Source organism: Rhinatrema bivittatum, chromosome 1 (assembly GCF_901001135.1).
Source record: "Rhinatrema bivittatum chromosome 1, aRhiBiv1.1, whole genome shotgun sequence".
Classification (NCBI taxonomy): domain Eukaryota; kingdom Metazoa; phylum Chordata; class Amphibia; order Gymnophiona; family Rhinatrematidae; genus Rhinatrema; species Rhinatrema bivittatum.
In genome coordinates, this window is record NC_042615.1 from 649,746,143 (window position 1) to 649,769,377 (window position 23,235).

Sequence of the window (23,235 nt, forward strand, 5' to 3'; positions counted from 1 at the left end):
TCTACTTAATGATACAAACATAATTCACGGTGATTTGTGGTACTTTAGCTTTTTTTATTATTACAATTTTATACACGGCTACTACCTGTCCATAAATTTTGAGAGAGCGGTTGTGTTGCTTATATTTAAATTGCTAACATCTCAAAATAATTTTTTTTTTTTACCTTTGTTGTCTGATCTTTGTATTTTTCTAATCAGTTGGTCCTGGTCTCTTTTTCCCATTTTTTTCCTTGTCGCTCATTTCCTAATTCCTTTTCAGTGTCTTTCTTCTATAACTGTCTTCTTCCCTTCTCCACACACACACACACCCACATACGCGATTTCTCTCACAGACTCCCCCTCACACACGCTCTCACTCTCATATGCTCTCCCCCACACACACACAAGCTCACATTCTCTGCAGACACACATACAAGCTCTCACTTTCTCAGTCCTCCCCAGGCTTATATTCTTATGCACACACAGACGCACATCCAGGCACCCATTCTCACCCACAAACCCATGCTCCCAGTCTCACCCACACACCCAGTCTCACCCACACATACATATATTCAAGCTCCCATTCTCACCCATATATGCACACATTTAAGGTCCCATTCTCACTCACACATACACACATTCCAGCACCCATTCTTACCCACATATTCAAGTTTCCATTCTCCCCCACCCACCCACACAAACCCAGACTCCCATTCTCACCCACACACAAACCCAGGCTCCCATTCTCACCCATATATACACACATTCAAGCTCCCATTCTCACCCATACACAAACCCAGACTCCCATTCTCACCCACACATACACATATTCAAGCTCCCATTCTCACCTACACATACACATATTCAAGCTCCCATTCACCCACATATTCAAGCTTCCATTCTCACCCGCACACACACCCAGGCTCCAATTTTGACCCACACACACACACACTCAGATTCCCATTCTCATCCACACATATACATTCAAGCACGTGCACAGCTTCCACTTCCTCCCCCCAAAGCAAGAAGATCAGCTGGCCTCTCCTGCTGCCACCGGCCTCCTGCTATCTTCGGGCATCAGGCCATACAACCCGCCGATCTTCCTGCTTGGGGGGGAGGGGAGGAAGCGGAAGTTGTGAGCTGCACTTCCGCTCCCCTCCACCAAACAGGAAGTTCAGCGGGCCGTATGGCCCGAAAATAGCAGGAGGCCGGTGGCAGCAGGAGAGGCCAGCTGATCTTCCTGCTTTGGGGGGAGGAAGCAGAAGCTGTGCGCGGCGCTTCCGCTCCCCCCCCCAAACAGGAAGATCGGTTGGCCAAACGGCCGCAGCGGCGCTTCCCCATGTGTGCAGTGATGGCGCGGGTTCTCTTGTTCGCTGTCGCGGAGATGGGATCCCGCAACAGCCTTGCAGTTCCGGTGCCAGTTGGGTGGGCCTTGGTCTAAGTTGGGTGGGCAGCTGCCCACCCAGGTCCACCCGTGGCTACGCCACTGCATGGAACATCAGGAAGCTACGAACCCAGGAAGCAGACGAGACATGGAGCTCCAATGAAGAAGAAGACCTGACGGAGAGCTGGAAGACGAGACTTCCATGAGCAAGTAACTCCAATGCAAGGAAACATAGGAGTGAAAGAGAAGCCCTTTTATAGGGCTAACACAGGAAACCAGGTGAAGCTGCCTTCCAGTGGGGCCAGGAGGACCCCACCTACGCTGGCCTTTTAAGAAGGGGAAGAAGACGCGGGCCTGCCCCTTTGGAAGGGGGCAGGACCTTGGAGAGCGGCCATGCTGCCGCAGAGACGCTGAAGACAGGAGCTGGAGAAGCTGGGCCTGCGCGCAGGCAGGCCCCGACTTCGGCAGTGGTTCCTGCCGCTGCAGGAGGATTTGAAGGCGGCTCCGGCCGCCAGGAGAGACCGGGGACTGCGGTCTCCCTGGCCGCAGAATGGCAAGATGTTGGCGCCTCTGCCGCGAAGAAATCACTGAAGTCCGCGGCTCCTGCTGCGGTGAAGAGGAGTCTAATGGGCGGCCTCCGGGCCTGCTCGCGGGGAATAGCTCCGCGGGCAGGAATCATAACAAGACCTTTCCAGAAGTCTCTTGAAGGAACTGTCCATTTGGTGCCAAGTTTGGCACACTTGATCCACTTGTATGACTAGTGAACAAGTCTGCTGTCTTCAGAGAACACCTGTTACAGGTAAGCAACTTCTTTTTACCTGTATTGGCTGTTCTTATGATAGTAGTACAGTGAGTCACACAACCATGTGCTTGTCTAGTGGAAGTTCTCTACTACTTTTTTCTTATTAGTAATTTAGCTAAACATTAAATTGAGCTATTGTGGTTCTAGCAGCATGTAGGAAACCACCACACATGCATAGAAAGTTTTCCTATAAAGCTTTGGTTGATTCTCTGCTTAGGCACAAGACAGATTCACATGACTCATCTTTATGACTTGCAGGGCTGTCATTGGAGAACACCTATTGCAGGTAAGCAGTTTCACAAGGATGTGTGCTGGAGCCAATGCTCTATATTCTTTATATTTTAAAGATTGATCTTGAAAAGAGTAACCACTGTTGTCAAAATTTGTAGATGCTAAAAAATTATTCTGGTTAATCACAGCTGCTAGTAAAGATCTGTAGTAAGTGAGTAGCAGAGTAGCAGCTGAGTTTCCACATAGATTTATTTATTTATTTATTTTTATATACCGGTGTTCGATTTTACATATCACATTGGTTTACATTCAAACAAAAATGCAGGAAATCAGGCGTTTCCTTTGTATAATACATTGAACATTTATAATATGGAAATTGTTAACAAGGGATATAAAAAAAACATGGAGATGGTTAACACTACGGGTTGCACAAAGGGATGCACAAAGGGGAGTGCCCCTTTGTCGCGCGACGCCTTGTGTTCTGGCACCGTTTAACGGTCCTACGCTGTCATCAGTGACGTCGTGGGGGCGGGTCTCCCGATCGGAGATCTCATGTCACCCCCTCCCCTCACAGTTCCAGATTAAATCCCTTCACTTTTCTTTCCTTTCTCATCACTGTGAGTTGATAAATGCAAAGTAATGTATGTGGGAACACCACCATCTAAATGTCTTTTTTACAATATTGGGCACCTAGTTTGACCTTACCTGACAGAAATGAGATCTTGAAGTCACTATGGATAGTTTCTAAAAACAGCTTAATGTGGTTAAAAAAGGCCACTAGAATATTTATAAATCCTTTCTTAATGTTTCCTGACAAAGCAGAAAACTTCATTATCCCAGGACAAGCAGTATGCTAGTCCTCACATATGGGTGACGTCACTGACGGAGCCCTATTGCGGGAAAAACTTCTGTCAAAGTTTCTAGAAACTTTTGACTGGCAGCCTGAGGCTACTGAGCATGCCCGGTATGCCATGATATTCTCTGCCGCAGGGGTCTCACTCTAGTCTTCGTTTTTCAGCGCTGCCCTCAGCATTGCGGAGATAGGAGCCCTGTGAGCTTTCTCACAACTTTGACTAAAAAAAGTCAGTGATATTCTCAAATAATTTTTTCCCCATTGGGGTCTCACTTTTTTGTCACCGGATGGTGACAGAAAAAGTCATTTTTGACTTTACATTTTCAAATTTTTCTCTCAGCTTTCCATCGACGGCTGTTGACAGAAACATGGCCTCGGGCTTCAAAAAATGCCCAGCCTGTAACCGAAACATGTCGGTAACGGATCCACATTTAGAATGTGTAATGTGTCTAGGAAAACAGCATGAAATCTCTTCATGCCAAAAATGCCAAGAGATGACCCCGAAAGGGAGAAAACTCAGGCAAGAAAAAATGGCAAAACTTTTTCAACTTCAATCGGTGCCTTCTCCTTCGACTTCGACTAAATCATCACCGGTTGTCACGAAGAAACTTCTCATAAAAAAACGACACCTGGAGGGTTCCGGCGATGCCTCTTCACCAGTCCCCTCAACTTCATCGACCAGGTCAGTGTCTGAGTCGAGGCCTAAGCATAGGCATCGACGTCATCGATCCACGCTATCCCCGTCGCTTCCCCTGCCAGAAGAACCGACGGTGAAACGCCACAAATCGGCTACGGTACCATCAACTCCCATGCCCTTGGTTCCATCGACGGCACCGTCAACATCGATGACGTCATTGACATCGATACCGGATTTGACTGTACTTATCAAGCAAATTGTCACTGATGCCTTACGAGCACAAGTTCCGGTGCCATCACCGATGCTGACAGCTATGTCGATGCCGGCCATAGAGCCATGCTGGAGGTCACATCGATGCCAGATTTACAGCCGATGCCAGTGGTTACGTCGATGCCGGTGATCGCACCGATGCCGGCGGTAATGCCGATGCCAGCGATCCCGCTGATGTCCACAATGTCACTGACATCGGTGACCACTTCGATGACTGAGCCTCCTCAAGCGTTGATGTCATCGGAACCATCGGTGTCCACACCTCTCTCGATGCTGCCGGTTACATCGATGCCAACATCATCGATACCGCCCATCGTTTCATCGATGATTCCTATCACGATGTTTTCCTTTCTTACAACATCGACATCGACCATGCCATCTACTTCACAGTCGATGTCACTGTACACGATGGCACCATCATTACCTCCTCTTCAAAAGGCATCGACATTGAAGCACAAGTCATCGGGAAAATCTAAGCATTCGATGACAAAACCTCCACCTGCAATTTCTGAAGCTCCCAGTACAGAAACAGCACTGCATAGCCTCCTGACTAAAAGATATCAGGAGCTCTTACCTTCCTTACCTGCCAATCCAGTAGAGGAGGAGGATGAAGAGGAAATTTCACCTGACCCTCTGCAGGGACCTTCTGGTGTACCTCCATCTCACAAAGCTACACCTGTTCCATACCAAACACCAACTTATGATACTTGGTCTGACACTACATCTGAATCCTCATCAGAGGAATTTATGTCCGATCCTTCACCACCTCAGTGCAGAAAGCAGTCACCTCCAGAAGACCTCTCCTTTTCATCATTCATACAGGAAATGGCAGATTCCATTCCATTCCAATTTCAAGAAGAAAAGGATGAAAGACAAACTCTGGAAATACTGCAGTTTGTGGATCCCCGTAAACACAATCTTGCAATTCCCATCCACGAGGTGCTCTTGCAACTTCAACAGCGTATCTGGGAGCATCCCTGCACAGTTCCTGCAGTGAACAAAAGGGTGGATTCTACTTATCTCGTGCAATCTGCACCGGGATATCAGAAGACTCAACTACCTCACCACTCGGTTGTAGTTGAATCTACACAAAAGAGGTCTAGAAGAACAAGGACCCATTCATCAATCCCTCCAGGGAAGGATAACAGATTCCTGGATCAGATGGGTCGAAAAATTTTTCAAGGAGCAATGCTGAACTCCAAAATTTCAGCATACCACCTATACATGACCCAGCACCAGAGAAACCTCTGGAAACAGATTGAAGAGTTTGTGCCATCCCTGCCTGCACAATATCAGGAGGTAGCACAAAATATTATTCAAAAAGGATTGGAAGCAGGGAAACACGAGGTCAGGGCCACCTACGATGCCTTCAAAACATCTTCAAGAATTGCTGCATCGGGCATTAGTGCCAGGAGATGGGCCTGGCTAAAAGCCTCCGATTTACAGCCAGAGGTCCAAGACAAACTTGTTGACCTTCCCTGCCTTGGAGATAATTTGTTTGGTACCAAGGAATAAGACGCAGTTGCTCAGTTACGAGAGCACTCAGAAACCCTGAGGCAACTATCATCTCTCCCACATGACCCTGCAACACATACCAGCCACAGGCCCCCACGTAGGGAGACTAAACGTCCATTCTACAGGCCAAGGAGATATTATCCTCCCACGTCCAGACCAAGGCCTCCCAGATCTCAACAAAGACCTCAGAAGAGACAACAAAGAACAGCTAGGCCTCAACCAGCTCCGCAAACCAGACCTGCCACTGGTTTTTGAAATCACATCCAGGGAACAAGGCCTTTATTCCAATCCTCAACCAACATTACCAGTGGGTGGAAGACTGTCCATCTTTTACAACAATTGGACGTCAATAATATCCGATCAATGGGTCCTTTCAATAATAGATCAAGGATATCGCCTCAATTTCACATCACTTCCCCAGGATTTTCCACCGAGTTACTCTCATCTCAGCGAAAATCACATACTTCACTTACAAAAAGAATTATCCACCCTTCTGAAAGCCAAGGCTGTAGAGCTGGTGCCACGGCTTCAGCAAGGCAGAGGATTCTATTCCCGTTATTTCCTCATTTCAAAGAAAACCAGAGGCCTACGCCCCATCCTAGATCTCAGAAATCTCAACAAATTCTTAAAAAAAGAAAAGTTCAGGATGGTCTCTCTAGGAACCATGCTTCCACTTCTTCAAAAAGGAGATTGGCTTTGTTCTCTGGATCTTCAAGATGCTTATGCTCACATTCCAATATTTCCTCCTCATCGCAAGTACCTGCACTTCACAGTAGGCCAGTAACATTTCCAGTACAGAGTACTGCCATTCAGCCTTGCTTCTGCTCCCAGAGTGTTCACCAAATGTCTAGCAGTAGTAGCAGGACACTTGCACAAACAAGGTGTTCATGTTTTCCCATATCTAGATGACTGGTTCATCAGAAGTCAATCTCAGCAAGGAGCTGTAACTTCTCTAAATCACATAATTGCTGTACTTCACAAAATGTGGTTTCTAATCAATTATCAAAAATCTCACCTTACTCCTCATCTACTCCAATTCATAGGAGCAGAATTGAACACCATCCTTGCAAAGGCCTTTTTACCCGAGGATCGAGCAGAAACACTGTCCCTGTTGGCGAACTCGATTCACTCAAAGAAACAAGCAACAGCGCATCAGTTTCTCACCTTACTAGGCCATATGGCTTCCACAGTTCATGTCACTCCTATGGCAAGACTTGCCATGAGAGTAACCCAATGGACATTACGATCACAATGGATCCAAGCCGTTCAACCACTGAATTCGCCTATTCAAGTAACCCTCCAGCTCCGTTCTTCCCTACTATGGTGGGTGAACAAGGACAATTTGCGCAGGGGTCTACTCTTCCAACAACCAGTCCCACAGATAACATTAACTACAGATGCATCCACCTTGGGTTGGGGAGCTCACATAAACAATCTCCAAACTCAAGGAACTTGGACAAAACTCAAAGCAACATTTTAGATAAACTTCCTGGAACTTCAAGCTATGCATTATGCGCTTCATGCGTTCAAGGACTGCCTCTCACACAAGACTGTTCTCATCCAAACGGACAACACAGTAGCAATGTGGTACATCAACAAACAGGGAGGCTCGTATCTCCTCTGCCAAGAAGCTGCATAGATTTGGGCCTGGGCCCTCAACCACTCAATGTTCCTCCAGGCCACTTATCTGGCAGGCATTCACAATATAGTGGCAGATCGACTAAGTCATCAGTTCCAACCACACGAGTGGTCTCTGGATCCCTCAGTAGCGACCAGAATATTTCAACGTTGGGGACAACCAACAATAGACCTCTTTGCATCACATCTGAAACACAAAGTGGACAACTTCTGTTCTCTACACAAACAGAAGAACCAACCAGTCAAGGATGCCTTTGCTCGCCCTTGGAACTCAGGCCCACTATACGCGTATCCTCCAATACCGCTCATAACAAAAACTCTAGTGAAATTACAATAGGACAAGGGAACCATGATACTCATAGCCCCATCTTGGCCTCGACAAGTATGGTTTCCCACACTTCTAGACCTCTCAGTCAGGGATCCCATTCGCCTGGGAGTAGCTCCCACTCTCATAACTCAGGATCAGGGTCGGTTGCGCCATCCCAACCTTCAATCCCTATCCCTGACAACATGGATGTTGAAAGCCTGATTTTACAACCACTCAATCTTTCTACCAATATATCTCAAGTGCTTCTAGCTTCACGCAAACCTTCCACATGAAAGAATTACTCTTCCAAATGGAAAAGATTTGCTATGTGGTGCAGACAAAAGCATATAGACCCTTTCACCTGCCCCACAACCTCTCTGTTAGACTACTTATACCATCTGTCAGACTCTGGTCTTCAGACTTCATCTGTAAGAGTCCATTTGAGTGCCATCTCAGCTTACCATAACAAGATTGGAGATGCACCAATCTCTACACAACCTCTTGTCAGCAGGTTTATGAGAGGTTTAACTCACCTTAAACCACCAATTCAGCCTCCAGTCACTGCATGGGACCTGAATCTGTTTTTAACAGGACTAATGTGTTCTCCTTTCGAACCCATAGATTCCTGTGATCTTAAATTTCTCACATGGAAGACTATCTTCCTCATAGCTATTACATCAGCTAGAAGAGTTAGTGAGTTACAAGCACTTGTCACATACGAACCTTATACAAAGTTTCTACACGACAGAGTGTTTCTTCGTACACATCCAAAATTCCTCCCTAAGGTAGTTACAGAGTTCCACTTGAACCAATCCATAGTTTTACCCACATTCTTTCCAAGGCCTCATTCTCACCAAGGTGAGCGGGCCTTATACACCTTAGACTGCAAACGTGCATTGTCCTTTTATTTAAACCACACTGCAGCCCACAGGAAATCCAATCAACTGTTTGTTTCCTATGACCCAAACAAACCGGGTAAAGCAGTGAGTAAACATACTCTATCCAGTTGGCTAGCAGATTGCATACAGTTTTGCTATGAAAAAGCAGGCCTTCTTCTCCAAGGACGAGTAAAGGCAGATTCAGTAAGAGCAAGGTCAACCTCAGTAGCACACTATCGTTCGGTGCCAATCCTTGACATATGTAAAGCAGCAACATGGAGTTCTCTTCACACATTTGCAGCTCATTACTGTTTGGACAAAGAAGGACGACAAGATTCATCCTATGGACAATCTGTCTTAAAGAACTTGTTTCCAGCTTAATCCCAACTCCTTCTACATCTAACCTGCTGTGATCTTCGGCTGACTCATTTTCAACAACAATACATCACTGTTGCTTCACTACAAAATGACTCAGCCTCTATCTTGCTAATCACCCATATGTGAGGACTAGCATCCTGCTTGTCCTGGGATAAAGCAAAATTGCTTACCTTGTAATAGGTGTTATCCCAGGACAGCAGGATGTAGTCCTCACAGAACCTACCCGTCACCCGCTTCACTACAAAATGACTCAGCCTCTATCTTGCTAATCACCCATATGTGAGGACTAGCATCCTGCTTGTCCTGGGATAAAGCAAAATTGCTTACCTTGTAATAGGTGTTATCCCAGGACAGCAGGATGTAGTCCTCACAGAACCTACCCGTCACCCCGCGGAGTTGGGTCTCAAACCTTTTATTATTTTATTTTTGCTAAAGCTTATTGCTACATACCAGACTAGAGTGAGACCCCTGTGGCAAAGAATATCATGGCATGCCGGGCATGCTCAGTAGCCTCAGGCTGCCAGTCAAAAGTTTCTAGAAACTTTGACAGAAGTTTTTCCCGCAATAGGGCTCCGTCAGTGACGTCACCCATATGTGAGGACTACATCCTGCTGTCCTGGGATAACACCTATTACAAGGTAAGCAATTTTGCTTTATGCTATTATACAAAGCCATAGTATGCCTACACACAGAATATTGTGTGCTGTTTTGATCATGCTATATTAAAAAGGATGCAGTACACCTAGAAAGGATGCAGACAGAGGGTGATCTACAATGATGGTTGGTTATGGAACTTTCATATAGGAGAGACTGAAAAAGATAGGTCTTCTTGGTTTGGAAAAAGATTACTGATAGAAACATTTAATTAAAAGTTTAAAAAATCAGGAAAGGTAGAAAACTGAAAACTATTCACATAGAAGTTAATTTTCAAACAGGCTGATGCAATATCGTTACGCGTAAAATGGGCGCTCATGATTGAGCGCCCGCTCTTCTAACGCATGCTGATCAACCTCTCCCAGGTGCCCAATTTAATATTTAAATGGGCTGCCGAGGTAAGAAATAGGTGCTAGGGGAAACTTGTGCGTTCCTAGCGCTTCCTCAGCATCGGCATCCAGGAGAGGTGGCTGTCCGTGTGGATTAGGGAAAACGGACACTGTTTTACGAGCATACGTTTTCCTAACCTGGGCACAGCCTCGGGTTAGGAAAATGGATGCTCGTTAATTGAAAGTCCGTTTTCCTAATCTGACCACAGGTGAAATTTTTTTTTTTTCCATTTTTTTTCCACTTACTCCTTTTTTCGGTTCCTCTAACTTAGTATCACCACGATATTAAGTCAGAGGAACTTCAGAAATGCAGTATTTTCTGCTTTTCTATTAACTTTAGTGGCTACTCAAGAATTAATGTCTGCTACGAGGCAGGCGTTAATTTTTGAGAGTAAAAATGTGCGCATTGTGCGCTCAGTTTTTTTTTTTTTTGCATAGGTGGGTAATAGCTAATAGCCTCATCAACATGAATTTACATGTGGTGGGTGCTATTAGCTACACTCTGGTTTGGACGTGCAAATCCCCTTATTGCATAAGGGGTTTTGAATGAACATCCAAAACGTGCGTCCAAGCACATGTAAAGCTGTGTGCTCGGCTGAGTGCAATGTATTGAATTGGCTTGTGTTACCTGCTAACTTTGGAGGGTTATCCAATTAAACTTCTGTTGTTCAGAAAATTTCTCCACTGACCAGTTAAATTTTCCTTCCCAAATTCACAAGTCAGGCAAATTTAACCAACAAAAAAGGGGTAGCTCCAGGGGCATGTCCTGGGTAGATTTATAACTTAGTCAATTAGCACTGATTTTCTGCATTATCAAACTAAGTTTAGCTGGGCAGTTCCAGCTGAACAAATAACTATATCTTAAAGCTAGCCGGGCAGAAAGTTGCCTGTTAGATTTAGATGAACTTTCAGTGAAAACCTAACTGTTTAGGTTTGGCTGAAAATAACCGGTTATCGTATCCCCTCAGTCCCCTTTGTCTCAAAATATAAAAACAAGGATGCACCTAATGAATCTCTCAGTTGGTAGGTTTAAAAGACAAGGAAATGCATCTTTATACAATGTTTAGTTAACTTGTGGATCTCGTTGACCAGGGGTGGAAACATATTTAGAAAATTTAGGGGCCAGTCAAAACATTTTGTGAGCCTGTGTTTGGCTTTTTTCTTATCTTAATAATTTCTTTTGTTTGTTTACATTTTTTTTGCTTTTCCTTTATCTTTTTTTTGTTTTTTCTGAATTTTAGATGCCTTGTGGCAATTTTAGGGATCTAGGTGATCTGGCTTCTAGATTTTTCCAGCTCTGTCACTGACGTAGTAGAGTTATACTACCATACCAGAGGAAAACTCGGCAATTATTAAATGCCAAACAAATTTTTATTCAATATACAAAAGGTTTTTTACATTTGTTCATCCGCACTATGTGTGGACCATTTATGCATCTACAATTAAAAATCTAACAAATACATGTTATACATCATCATTTACCACTCATACTCATTTCATTCACACCATTCATTCATAAACGCATAATACATGTGCTTCCATATATCTTTATACATGTAATTCTCCAACAATTATGAATATAAATCCACTAACTCATTATATATTACTCCCAATTGTTAACATAAATCCACTAACACATTATATATATATATTATATATATATATAAAAATTACTCCCAATTGTTAACATAAATCCACTAACACATTATATATATATTATATATATATATATATATATAAAAAAATAAAAAAAAAAGGAATAATATATAATGTGTTAGTGGATTTATGTTAACAATTGGGAGTAATATATAATGAGTTAGTGGATTTATATTCATAATTGTTGGAGAATTACATGTATAAAGGTATATGGAAGCACATGTATTATGCGTTTTATGAATGAATGGTGTGAATGAAATGAGTATGAGTGGTAAATGATGATGTATAACATGTATTTGTTAGATTTTTAATTGTAGATGCATAAATGGTCCACACATAGTGCGGATGAACAAATTTAAAAAACCTTTTGTATATTGAATAAAAATGTGTTTGGCATTTAATAATTGCCGAGTTTTCCTCTGGTATGGTAGTATAACTTATGTATTAGACAGAGGTTTTGCACGAGTTTTGTGTAACTGACGTAGTAGAGGCATATAGTTCAAATAGGGATTGGCCAAGTTTATGGAAGATAAACATATCGGGAACTCTAGATCTGACCCAGAGACTCTGCAGTTCTAAAGGAATTGCCAGATCTCTGGGCCAACACCAGAAACCTCCAGTCGCAGTTGCTGAAGTGGCCCACAGGGGCATAGGTCTCAAAAGAAGAACTCATTTGGGCCCATGCCAGTGGGAAGAAATAGGAGCATTGGCCATATGGCCAGAAGAAAGAGCTGGGGGCAGTGTCAGCCCTTGTGGGTCCCAGAAGAGGAAGTTACCCAGGCCTGTGCAGGCAGTAAAAAGGAAGAGCACACCAGAAGCAGGAACAGAGGGGTGCATCTGCCAGCATGGGCTGGAAGGAGGAGTTTGGTGCAGTCAGAAGAAAAAGCTAGGTATTTTTATAGGTCATGGGATAGTGTGCCTTATAGATATCCTTTATATTATATTCAAATTAAATTATTAATTCATAAAATTGTGCTGCCCTTTACTAACAGAATTTGGCTGAGTTTTTAAATCTTTTATAGAACACAGCAGTGCCTGTTAGTTCTGGGCCCCTTCTTTGTCACTTGTAGCTTCTGCCCTGGATACGGTTCTCACACCGCCATCACACCCAGTCATAGTCTCACAAATGTTCTTAACCATCTGGATGCTGAAAGAACTCACTGCTGCTACTAGTTTAATGCTGCTTCTGGACTCAGTGCTCTTAGTATCCATGATTCAAGGAGTTCATACCACTATCCCTCTCTTCAGAAACCCAAAATTACTGCTGCACTTACTGCCAGGCAAGAAAAGAATAGTATATGTGAATGAGCAAAGGTGTGAGAGGGAGAGAGAGTTTATGGGGGCAGGGAGAGAAGAGATTGAGAGTGAAATGGGAGAGGGAGGGAATTGAGTGTGTGTGAGCATGGGTGTGAGAGGGAGAGAAGTGAGTGTGGATGTGTGTGATAATATGAGTGGGCAAGTGTGTGTGTGGAAGAAGGAGATAAGTGAGAATAAGTAAGCATAAGAATGAGCATGTATGAGAGATAGAGTGTGAGAATAAATATGTGAGTGTTAGTGTGTGTGTATGAGAGAGGAGAAAGTTTATTTGCATAGCACCCTCCTTCCCCTCTCTCCACTAATCCATGACAATCTCTGGGTGACTGGAAATTAAATGTTCCCAGGTCTAAAGATAGAACAATCACAAAGATGGAAGATAACAGGTTTGTTACTGTGAAATCAATGTAACGCTATAGTATGACTGCAAGAAGCTGGATAAGTTTGACTTCGCAGATGAACAGATCAACACACCTTATTTTTAATTGATAAGTAGGCTGATTTAGCCATGACATGTGGGTGACTTTGTCCAGTGGCATGAACGAATCTATCTTTCCTAGCAAGTAGAGATTTGAGCATGTGCAGGAATTCCCACGCAAGTGTTGCCTCGTAAGATTCCGCAGTCATTTTTGGCCGAGCACAAGCATGGACATATATTCTCCCTCTCCAGATATTTTTCTCTGATTTTCAGATGTATTTGATTTTCTTCAGTATTTTTGTTTTCTCAGTTGCCTTGCTGCCTCTGCAGCACCCTTAAAGGCACTTTTCAGTACTACAAAAAAAAAAGTTTCTTGCTTCCTCAACATGTCTGACAAAAAGAAGAACATGCTGAGAGGTTTCAAAAACTGCATCTGTGATAAGTTAATGCCCCTCACCAATAGGCACAAATTGTGCTACCGCTATCTCGGTCCAGACCTCAACCAGGTAAACTTTTGTGGCTGCGAATGGATGTCCTCACTCACTCAGTGTTACAAGGCTCATAAAATGGAGGAACTGTGTAAATCTCTTAGAGGCCTCAGTTGTTCTTCTACTCACAGTGCAGCATCTTCTGCCTCACCAGGAATAAAGTTGAGCAGGAACTCCTCAAAAACTCCCTCATCTGTACACCAGACCGAAGAGTCGGTGTTGAGTAGTTTTGACCGCCCTGCAATGAGGAAGAAATGACATCCCATTGTGGAGCCATTAGGACACTTTGCACTGAAGAAACAAGTCTAAGCATAGTGGATTGGCACCGTTGATGCCCGGTGCATTGGCATCAATGAAACATACCTCATTGCCCAGCGCACAGACCTCTTTGACACACAGTACATTGGCATTGTTATCTCTTGATGCACCATTGACGCATGGTGCATCAATGCATAGTGCATGAACATACAATGCCAGTATTTCATCAATGCAACTGCACCCAATACCATCAACGCATGCATTGTTGATGCATTCTCACTCTGCACCATCTTCATCACTGTGGGTGCCATTGACACCTTCAAGTGCCGAGGACACCGTTGACTGCTGTGGGTGCCAGACGCTGTTGAGCACTGAGGACGCCATTGATGCTGTTGAGCACTAAGGACACCTATTGCCGAGGGCACTGTTGAGTGCCATCGATGTCACCAAATGCAGTGGGCACCATCAGTGCAGTCGAGTGCAGTGACACCAATGATGCTGTTGATTACAGTCGACACCAGGGGCACGGACAACAATGCCGATTGCTGTCAATGCAGTGAAGTTCCAGGGTCGCCTTTGCCATTGAGCTGTGGGCACTGTTGAGTCCTGTAGGCTCTGTTGAACGCTGCAGGTGCCATCAACATGGTTAAAGGGCACAGTTGAGCACTTAGTGCAATCGACAGTGTTGGGCGCCATTGGTGCTACTGACATCGTCAAGCAATGTAAGTGCTGCTGATACCATAGGGCATCATTGAGGCAGTGGAGAGCTGCAGGTGCAGTTGAGATAATTGAGTGCTGTTGGTGCCATGAGTGCCAGCAAGAGTCATCTATGCCACAGAGCATCATGGACACCAGTGGGCATTGCCCAAACTATTCTCACTGTGGAGTGCCTGGGCTCCATGGATGTCAGTGTCATCATTGATGCCACTGGTGTCATTAGTGCTATTGATGTAGTGGCAGGTGCAGGGCTACTCTTGACTCCAGGTGCGCCTATTCTACCATTAAACATGGTAGGTGCTATAAAGGGCATCGACAGCATCAAGCACTATCTGCACTCGTGCAGTTGGGTGACTTACAATGAAGTTGGGCCACGTAGGCCAAGTGCACCACCGCAGAGGCTGCTGATCTCCCTCAGGGGTCATCATCAGGTGGCACCATTGGCACCATCCATTGCCCTCACATGCCTGGCACCATGGGATGCTGTATGGCACCAGTGGGATCAGTGCTACTGCACACCTCATGATGGTCAGCTCCTTCGCAGTGCACTGCCGCAGGTACCAGCAGCTTAGTTGCTGGTCCACACTGAGGGATGAAGCATGCAGTGGCATGGGTGTGGGCTGCTGTGCTAACATGGAACCAAAGCTAGCACTGCGTCATCGGGCACATATACGCCATCGATAGCAAAGTGGAGCTCCACTGAGGTTACTTGGTGCTCTCTGGTTTGTGTTGTATCTTGTGACAGAATGCATCATGGGCTAGTGCATTGCAGTTGCCAGTGCATTGAGTTATCTCTGGCCTTTCAGACAAGAATGTTCTCTTATTTACTCTGGGACAGGCCCTTTTGGGTCCTCTCCCGTATTGGCTTACGCTGTGGATCCCTTTCACTGGGAAGCTTCCAGGGCACATTCCATTGCAGGTTCTTTGTTCTTGCACTATGCCTCTGCATGGCACAGCCTTTGATTAGCATGAATTGGAACAGCTCCTTGCAGATCCTCAATGGAGAGCTGGGAGGGGTGAGGAGGAAACAGGATTGGCTAGACTGGTTTTGCTGGCATCCCTGGGTCTGCTGGCCATGGTGCCTATAGTGTTTGACTGTTCCTCCACCAGCAACTTGTTCTGTCGCTAATAGAATACTGTGATGGTGCCAGGTGGTGGCCACCCCCATCTCTCTATATGTCGGCAACTGTGCCCCACTTTCATATGGGGAGTAGGCAGTTCAGGGACAGGGCTTTGTTGCCCAGGTCCTGGTAGTGTTGCTGTTTTGATCACAGGTATGGGGGCAGTGGTCTGGTTATATACAGAATATACTATCGACCTAATTAAAGTTAATATCTTCAGCCCCCTTGGGATATAGGAAATATGGCTATTGGCTACTGAAAGGCAACTTTACTAGGTTCTCTCTTGGTGTCTTGTTTTCTGCTCAGGGAAGGGGTTGTTTTCATTCTCCCTTCTCAGGGTGGCTTTGCCTCTGAGTGGCTGTTTTCTTCCTTGGACCCAGAAAACAATAAGGAAGGTAATCTATAAAAGTCATGAGGGTATACAAAACAGAATAGTTGCCAAAATGTCCGTAAGAGTGCTTTATTTAGATGGAGATGAATTGTATTAAAATTGCCCGAATCTGGCCGGATTTCGCCACCATATGCGTGGCTACCTCAGGGGCAGTATACATATAAAATCAAATTATTAAATTGGAATGGCAAACTGTATATGTGCTTTTTATCGGACACTTTTGAAAGCGCATGAGAGGGAAACAGTCTCCACGTTGTATACACGTATGTATACAGTTTGCCATTTCAATTTGATAATTTGATTTTATACGTATACAGCCCCTGAGGCAGTCACGCATATGGTGGCGAAACTCGGCCAGAGTCGGGCAATTTTAATACAATTCGTCTCCATCTAAATAAAGCACTCTTACGGACATTTTGGCATCTATTCTGTTTTGTTTTCTTCCTTGGTCATTCTCTGTATCCACTGGATCTGGGAGCCCATCAGGGATAAGCACTCCATCACTTTGTGCTTCGTGCTGCTGAGATATCTCATTGCTTAAGGAGAATTATTCCAAACTCTGGCTTCCCACAGTATTGGCATTTGATTCCCTCTTGTGGGAATCTATTCCCCAGCAGTGAATAAGGATTTCTTCCGTGTAAGAGAAGTGCTTTTTCTGATACCTTCTGGGCAAAATATGCATGTTTTTGAATTGTGACCACACTGACCAATCAGTGTCACGTTTTGGAGGGACTCTAACCATTGAGGAGATGGTTCCATCCCTTCTGCATCCTAAATGGCATATGTACATGTAGGTGTGAGACCCATATTTTTCGGGTACCTGAGTTATGCAGAGGTTCTTTGGCAACTTACCCTACCCAGGACTGCATGCTTTATGGGATGGAGAATTTCACAAAAGAGGCCCCACAACCAGATTGCAGTTGCTTGTCATCTCTTTCAGGTGGGTGTTCTTGGCTGACAATGCGGTCCTTGTTCATGCAGATGTCTTTTTTTTCCAGCTCATATACCCATGAGGTTCCTCTGTTGAAGAACAAGTTATCTTTAGCAGTAGGTTTTGAAGTCCTGGACCAAGTGGGTGAGCAGTCTATTCTACTGGTCAGACTGAACCTAATCTAGGACTCTCAGGGTCCCCAGGTCAGAGAAGGGGTCTTGTTTTCCACAGAGGATGGCCCTTGCAGCATTCCTGTTTCTGTCTTCCAGTGGAGAGGCTTCCAGACTTCTTCCTTAGGATGTTTACACCCTTGACTGGAATCTAGAGTTCGTATTGAGTGTTATTTGACTCTCTCAGTTTATGCTGCCAGTTGTCTACTGAAAGGAGATTGGACCTATGGGCTGAATCAGACTTGGTCAAAGCTTTCCGACTGGATGTTCAGCAGGGGTTTGGTAAGATTGGGGTATCTTTGTCCCTGCAGCTCTGGGGTCTGCCTCCTTGTATTTCTTCACTTCTTCTGACTTCCAGTCGGAATATCCGGGGAGAAATCAAGTCAAGAAAGGGAGTTGTCTTAGCGAATGACTTCAAGGTAAAGGACTTTTGGCCAGAATCATGGCTGAAATGTCTTTGGCTTTTTGTGCATTGATTAGTAAGTCAATGTGCTTTCCCTTTCACATGGGTTTATCCTGCTGGATGGGAGGATATGCCTGTCATATGAGTGCTTAGATTGGGTAGGTTTCAGTTGAAGCTCACTGCTATGCTTGGGGTTTTGGCATGGTGCTTCCACTGAGGAGTAGCTCTTTCGTGCTTCTTCTTCATTTGCCCTAAGAGGTCAGGTCTTTTGTTGTAGTCATTCAGCAGGTGTGGTCTGCCACAAACCTTGATGCCTTTTTCCACTTCTTCGAAGCAAGTGCTTGGGTTCTATGCCCATTGTTCCTTAAAGCCGAACATCAGGTGTAGCTATATTTAAGCAATCTGTTCTTGCTCTTCAGATGCTAGTGATCCACACTTTTCTTTCTGGAGGGCTCTGCTTCACCAGATTGTCTATTTGGCTGTCTTTCTGACTCTGGAGACAATTGTGTGGTCTTGGTCCAAGAGATCTTTTTTTCTTGGATAATTATTTGTGCCCTTTTCTGTCCCCAGGAGGACCTAGGTCTAGTGGGGCATGTCAGGGCTCATTGTGCAGAAGCTATGACCATGTTGGTCTTTGTGCAGAAAAGTGGGCTTCTCGCCACAAGTTCACATCACACTCCTGCCTTTGGCAGGGATCATTGGCGCACAATGGGGTTTGTCACTCTGTCTGTCCTATGGGTCTCTTTGAGGTATAGAACTCAACTCCTTCCCTCCTACAGTCCATTTTTTAGGCTTGGTTACCTGGAAATTAAAAAAGAAGAAAAGGGGGCTAGAGTGGTTTCTTCTGCCAACCACTCAGGTGGTGCCTTTTGCACTTTGGGGTTTTCTTCCTTTTTCTTGTGTTTGGACAACTTGTGGCTTGAGATATCACCTATGTGTGAGGACTGTCATCCTGCTTGTCTGTTGCACGAGTTGGCCGTGTGGCTAGTCCCACTTATCGGTGCGGCAGGGACTTCCTGCGGCTCCCTTGTAGTGGCGGGGAATCCCAGCTGGCGTTTCCAGCAGGCCTCCTCCAGCTCTGGCCCCGCCACGCTCCTCAGCACATTACAATGAGGACACCGTCCGGTGTGCGGTCTCCAGCCTGTTCCCTAGGCGCGCTGCTCTCCAGCATTTAAGGAGCCAGTGGTGGGAAATGCCTGTGGCCCACCGTGATGACTTCAGAGCCAGGGGCTTATATAATCCCGGCCCTGGAAATCTGCAGACACCTCATCAACAGGTCAAACTCCTTTGGAGCTGCTGGTTGCTGTGTTCCTGACTTCGTGTCCCTGACTCCTCTCCTTGGATTGTCTTCTGGCTTCAGACCTTGGTACATGTTCTGGATCTTTGCTCGTCTTCTGCCAACCCCGACCTTGGAACATCTGCTTGACCTCTGCTTACTGCCTCCTGCCCTGACCATGGAACGTCTGCTTGACCTCTGCTTGCCGCCTGCCCTGACCTCAGAACGTCTCATAATCTCTGTCTGCCTGCCTCGACCCCTGGAACGTCTCTGGACCTCTGCTGATCGTCGCCTGTCTCGACTGTGGTCTGCCTGACTACGTCCTTGTCTCTCACCATAGCATTCTTCATCACTGGAGACCCCCCGCCTAAGTTCAGCCGGCTCCAGCTCCCAAGGGTTCAACCTGCGGGGAATGAGGGTTGGTATTGCTGAAGGTCCAGTTGCGTCTCCGCACCGACCAGTTCCGCCTGTCGACGATGAGGACCTTTTGAGATTGCCCCTACCGGTAGGGTCAATCTTGTCTGGGCCTAGGGTCCACCAAATCAACATTGTCCTTGGAGAAGATAAGGTTACTTACCTGTAACAGGTGTTCTCTGATGAACAGAAGGATGTCAGTCCTCAGGATTCTCTCCCACCTACCTTGAGAGTTGGTTTCTACATGTCTTAGCCTTTTCATGGACTGAGGGGTTCTTCCTGGGAGGCAGGGAGGTGACTACAGCTGCACATGCTCAGTAGAGCATGCTGAAAGCTCTAGAATCTTTGAAATCAAAGTTCTGTACGGGCTCCATTGGATGATGGCACCCATATGTGAGGACTGACATCCTGCTGTCCATCGCAGAACACCTCTTAGAGGTAAGTAACCTCATTATACCTTCTGACCTGCTTCTGGATCCTCCTGAGCATAATTCTCCCCTGGAAGACCTCACTTATTTTAAATTTATAGAAAAGGTGGGAACCATACTTGGAGTGAATGTATGAAAAGACAAAGTCTTGGGTCTTCTTCAGATTCTTGATACCCCCTTAGAAACAGTGTCTCATCCAGTTCAGAACAATCTAAATGAGTTACAAATGAGACTGTGGAAAACTATCACCTGTGTTCTTGCAATAAGAAAATTAGACCTTATTTTATTTATTTATTTATTTATTTATTTACTATTTGGTTTACATTCTGCTTTTCTGTACCTGTACTGATAGTATATATAGAGTGCAAAAGTCACCTGGTTTATCCTGGTTCAACTGCCTCATCTGTCCGTTGTTGTAGAATTTGCACTAAAAAAGACAAAGAAAAGATGGATTTCTTCAAATTCACCACCAGAGACCGACTTTTTGACAATTTTGTAAAGAAAGTATTCCAAAGCTTGATGCTGACTGCTCATTTTGCTGACCATCAATTTTATATGGTACAGCATCTACATAAATGCCTGCAAAAATTTAAAATATTTATTCAACCTACGGAAGTCAGAAATTATTATCCTCAACCTCTTTTGGATGCAGAAGGTGGCATATGAAATTTCCTTCATTCTGTTTATGAATCATTTGATGTCATGTCATATGTACCTCATCTACCTCCATCAGCGCTCAATTCATGGCCTGATTATGAGCTAGCAGAATTATTAACAATATTCACAAAAAGTTGGAGGATGTGCCTTGTCTGGGTGACCACCTATTTGGAGAAAAGCTCAGAGAAACGGTTGCTCAAATTAAAGAACAAAATATGGCATTCCAATCCCTCCCGATGGGTCCTGAGCAACCCTCCATGTCAAGATGTTCTTTCTACTTTTATAAAAGGCAGAACTTCCAGAGATGCTCTTTCATTCCTTTTCAAGGTATAGACTCCTGCATCTTCTGGCCCAGCAACAGCAGCAACTGCTGCCTAGACCTCGTTAGCATGAATGCCATTAATCTAAGGCAACACAGCACACCCAGCCAAAACCGGAGCCTAGTTTTTGATCCTTCTGAATTTCCAGCAGTCACACTCTCTAGTGGGGGGAAGAATCCATTTCTTCCTGGAAGAGTGATGCCAGATAATAAAGGACCTCTTGGTCTTTGAGGTCTTGGAGTTTGGATACCGGTTGCATTTCTCCCAGCTACCATCCCTTTCTCATTGTTTGACTGACAACCATATCCATCTCACATAGCACAACTCTGCTTTGAAATGGAATCTCTTCTTTAGCAACAGATGATAAAGCTAGTCCCTATGATCCAGCATGGACAATGATTCTACTTCCAATATATTCTCATCCCCAAAGGCTGAGACCTATTCTGGATTTGGGAAAACTGAACACCTACTCTGAGAAAAATTAAAAATGAATTCCTTCAGCACGATTCTTCCTTACATCCAGAAAGGGCCAGATTCAGGATTTGGGTGCTTATAGGCAGGATTGGAGAGTAGGGTGTTGGAGACCCTGGAGATCAGTTAGTGGGTGATGTCCCTCTACCTCCACTCCCCTCCAGAGTCCTAGAGAGCCTAGGAGTGCCTCTTTGAAGTGTATTCAAAGAGCAGGCTATTCTTTGGCACAATTAGACTCTTCTTTGGCCTAAGTAATTGTCTCCTTCCAAATTTGGTGCCCGAGGCAATTGCCTGTGCTGCTTATGCTTAAATCCCTGCATCCAGAGAGGGGAATGAATGTATGTTCTGAATCTGAAAAATGCCTATACTCATATGTCTATCCATCCCACCCACTGGCATTATCTTTACTTTAAGATGGACTCTTCCTACTATCAATATCAAATGTTTCCCAGTGGCAGCTGCTCACCTATATCATCAGGGCTTCCAAGCCTTCCTGTAACTAGGTGATTGGCTAGAGATGGCCAGCTCCCAGGAGTGAGTATTGCCTTCGCTGTACAAAACAATTCATCTTCTACAGAAATTAGGGTTTTAGTGAATTTTGAGAGGTCAAACCTCATTTTGGCACAGAAAATAAAGTTTATTGGAGCATGGATAGACTCTCTGCAGGAGAAAGCTTTCCTGCTCTGAACTGTGACCTGCCTGAAAACTATGAGATCACTCATTCTCAAGCTACTGACCTTGCAACAATCAACAGCCAAAGCAATTCTTATAGGTTTAGATTGCCAACCGCCATCTCTGACACCTACAATAGGGCCTGTGCTGTCAGTGGGATCAGCTAGCCTAACCCTTATCATTCAGCAGGGTAAATGGTCAGCTTGAGACTTCCCATGTCATGGCTAATTTGGCCTTCTTAACATTGGAAAAAGCAAGTTTGCTTATTGTAAACAAATTTTCCATAGATAGCAGGATGAATTAGCCATAGTAAATATCCACCCTCCTCCCTGGAAAGTTGACTACTTGGTTAGGATTAGCTCTGATATCAACTGAGTAGGTTCATGAAGCAATACCCATGTGACAATTCCTACACATGTTCAGTAGAGCTCAGAGCTCTACTAGCTGGGAGACACGAGTTCATTCAGTGCTGCCAGATGTTATTATCCACACATCATGGCTAATTCATTCTGTTTTGTAAGGAAAACATCTTTTGGTTGCTACTATTAGAGACTGGATGCTGTCCTAAACAGAAAGTTCCTGTTTGTCAATTCTTGTGTTCTTATGCTTATTTTCTAAATTTTAGAAAAACTGAAGAGATTGCCATAAAGTTTCAGAAAGGAATAGGCAGGCAATTGCACCTCGATCTTGTGAAACAAAATGAAAAGAATAAACATACCAGTTATATTTCAGGTTTGTTTTGTTTTTGTCATTTTTTTTATAATATTGCTTTTGGTATATATGATTCTCTGAGAACAAGCAGTATGGGAGTCCTCACAAGTGGGTGACATCATCTGATGTAACCTGGCCAGGACACATGTCCATATGGGAGCCCTTTCATTCTTTCCTTTTCCGCAGAGCGCCCTGGTTGCAGTTCCTCACTCTCCTGCTCCTAAGCTTGTGTCTTTCAGCTTTTTGGGTCACAGGATTGTTCATCGCAAGTGTCCTAGGGTTATGTCTAGTACTGATTCTCATGATATTATTCTCATGATATTATTATTTACTAAACTTAAAATCCACCTGTAAAAACATATTACCCAAGCAGTTTACAATAAAAACAATTAAACACATCAGAATAGGCATTCTCCTAGGACAAGCAAGATGGTAGTCCTCACACATGGGTGACATCATCAGATAGAGCCTGGCACAGAAAGATTCTGTCAAAGTTTCTAGAAC

General features: G+C 44.6%; 1 protein-coding gene across 2 annotated transcripts in view; it reads left to right on the forward strand.

Annotated features, from left to right (window-relative positions):
• Positions 1-23,235, forward strand: part of LOC115073954 (carnitine O-palmitoyltransferase 2, mitochondrial-like) — a 267,341-nt gene that overhangs the window by 141,582 nt on the left and 102,524 nt on the right. Inside the window, exon 3 of one of the 2 annotated variants that reach the window (XM_029572960.1) lies at positions 22,646-22,752. The exons of the other annotated variant lie outside the window; for it this stretch is intronic. Coding sequence (XP_029428820.1) covers positions 22,646-22,752 — 107 coding nt within the window. The remainder of the gene's footprint in view (positions 1-22,645; positions 22,753-23,235) is intronic. 2 annotated transcript variants of the gene reach the window in all.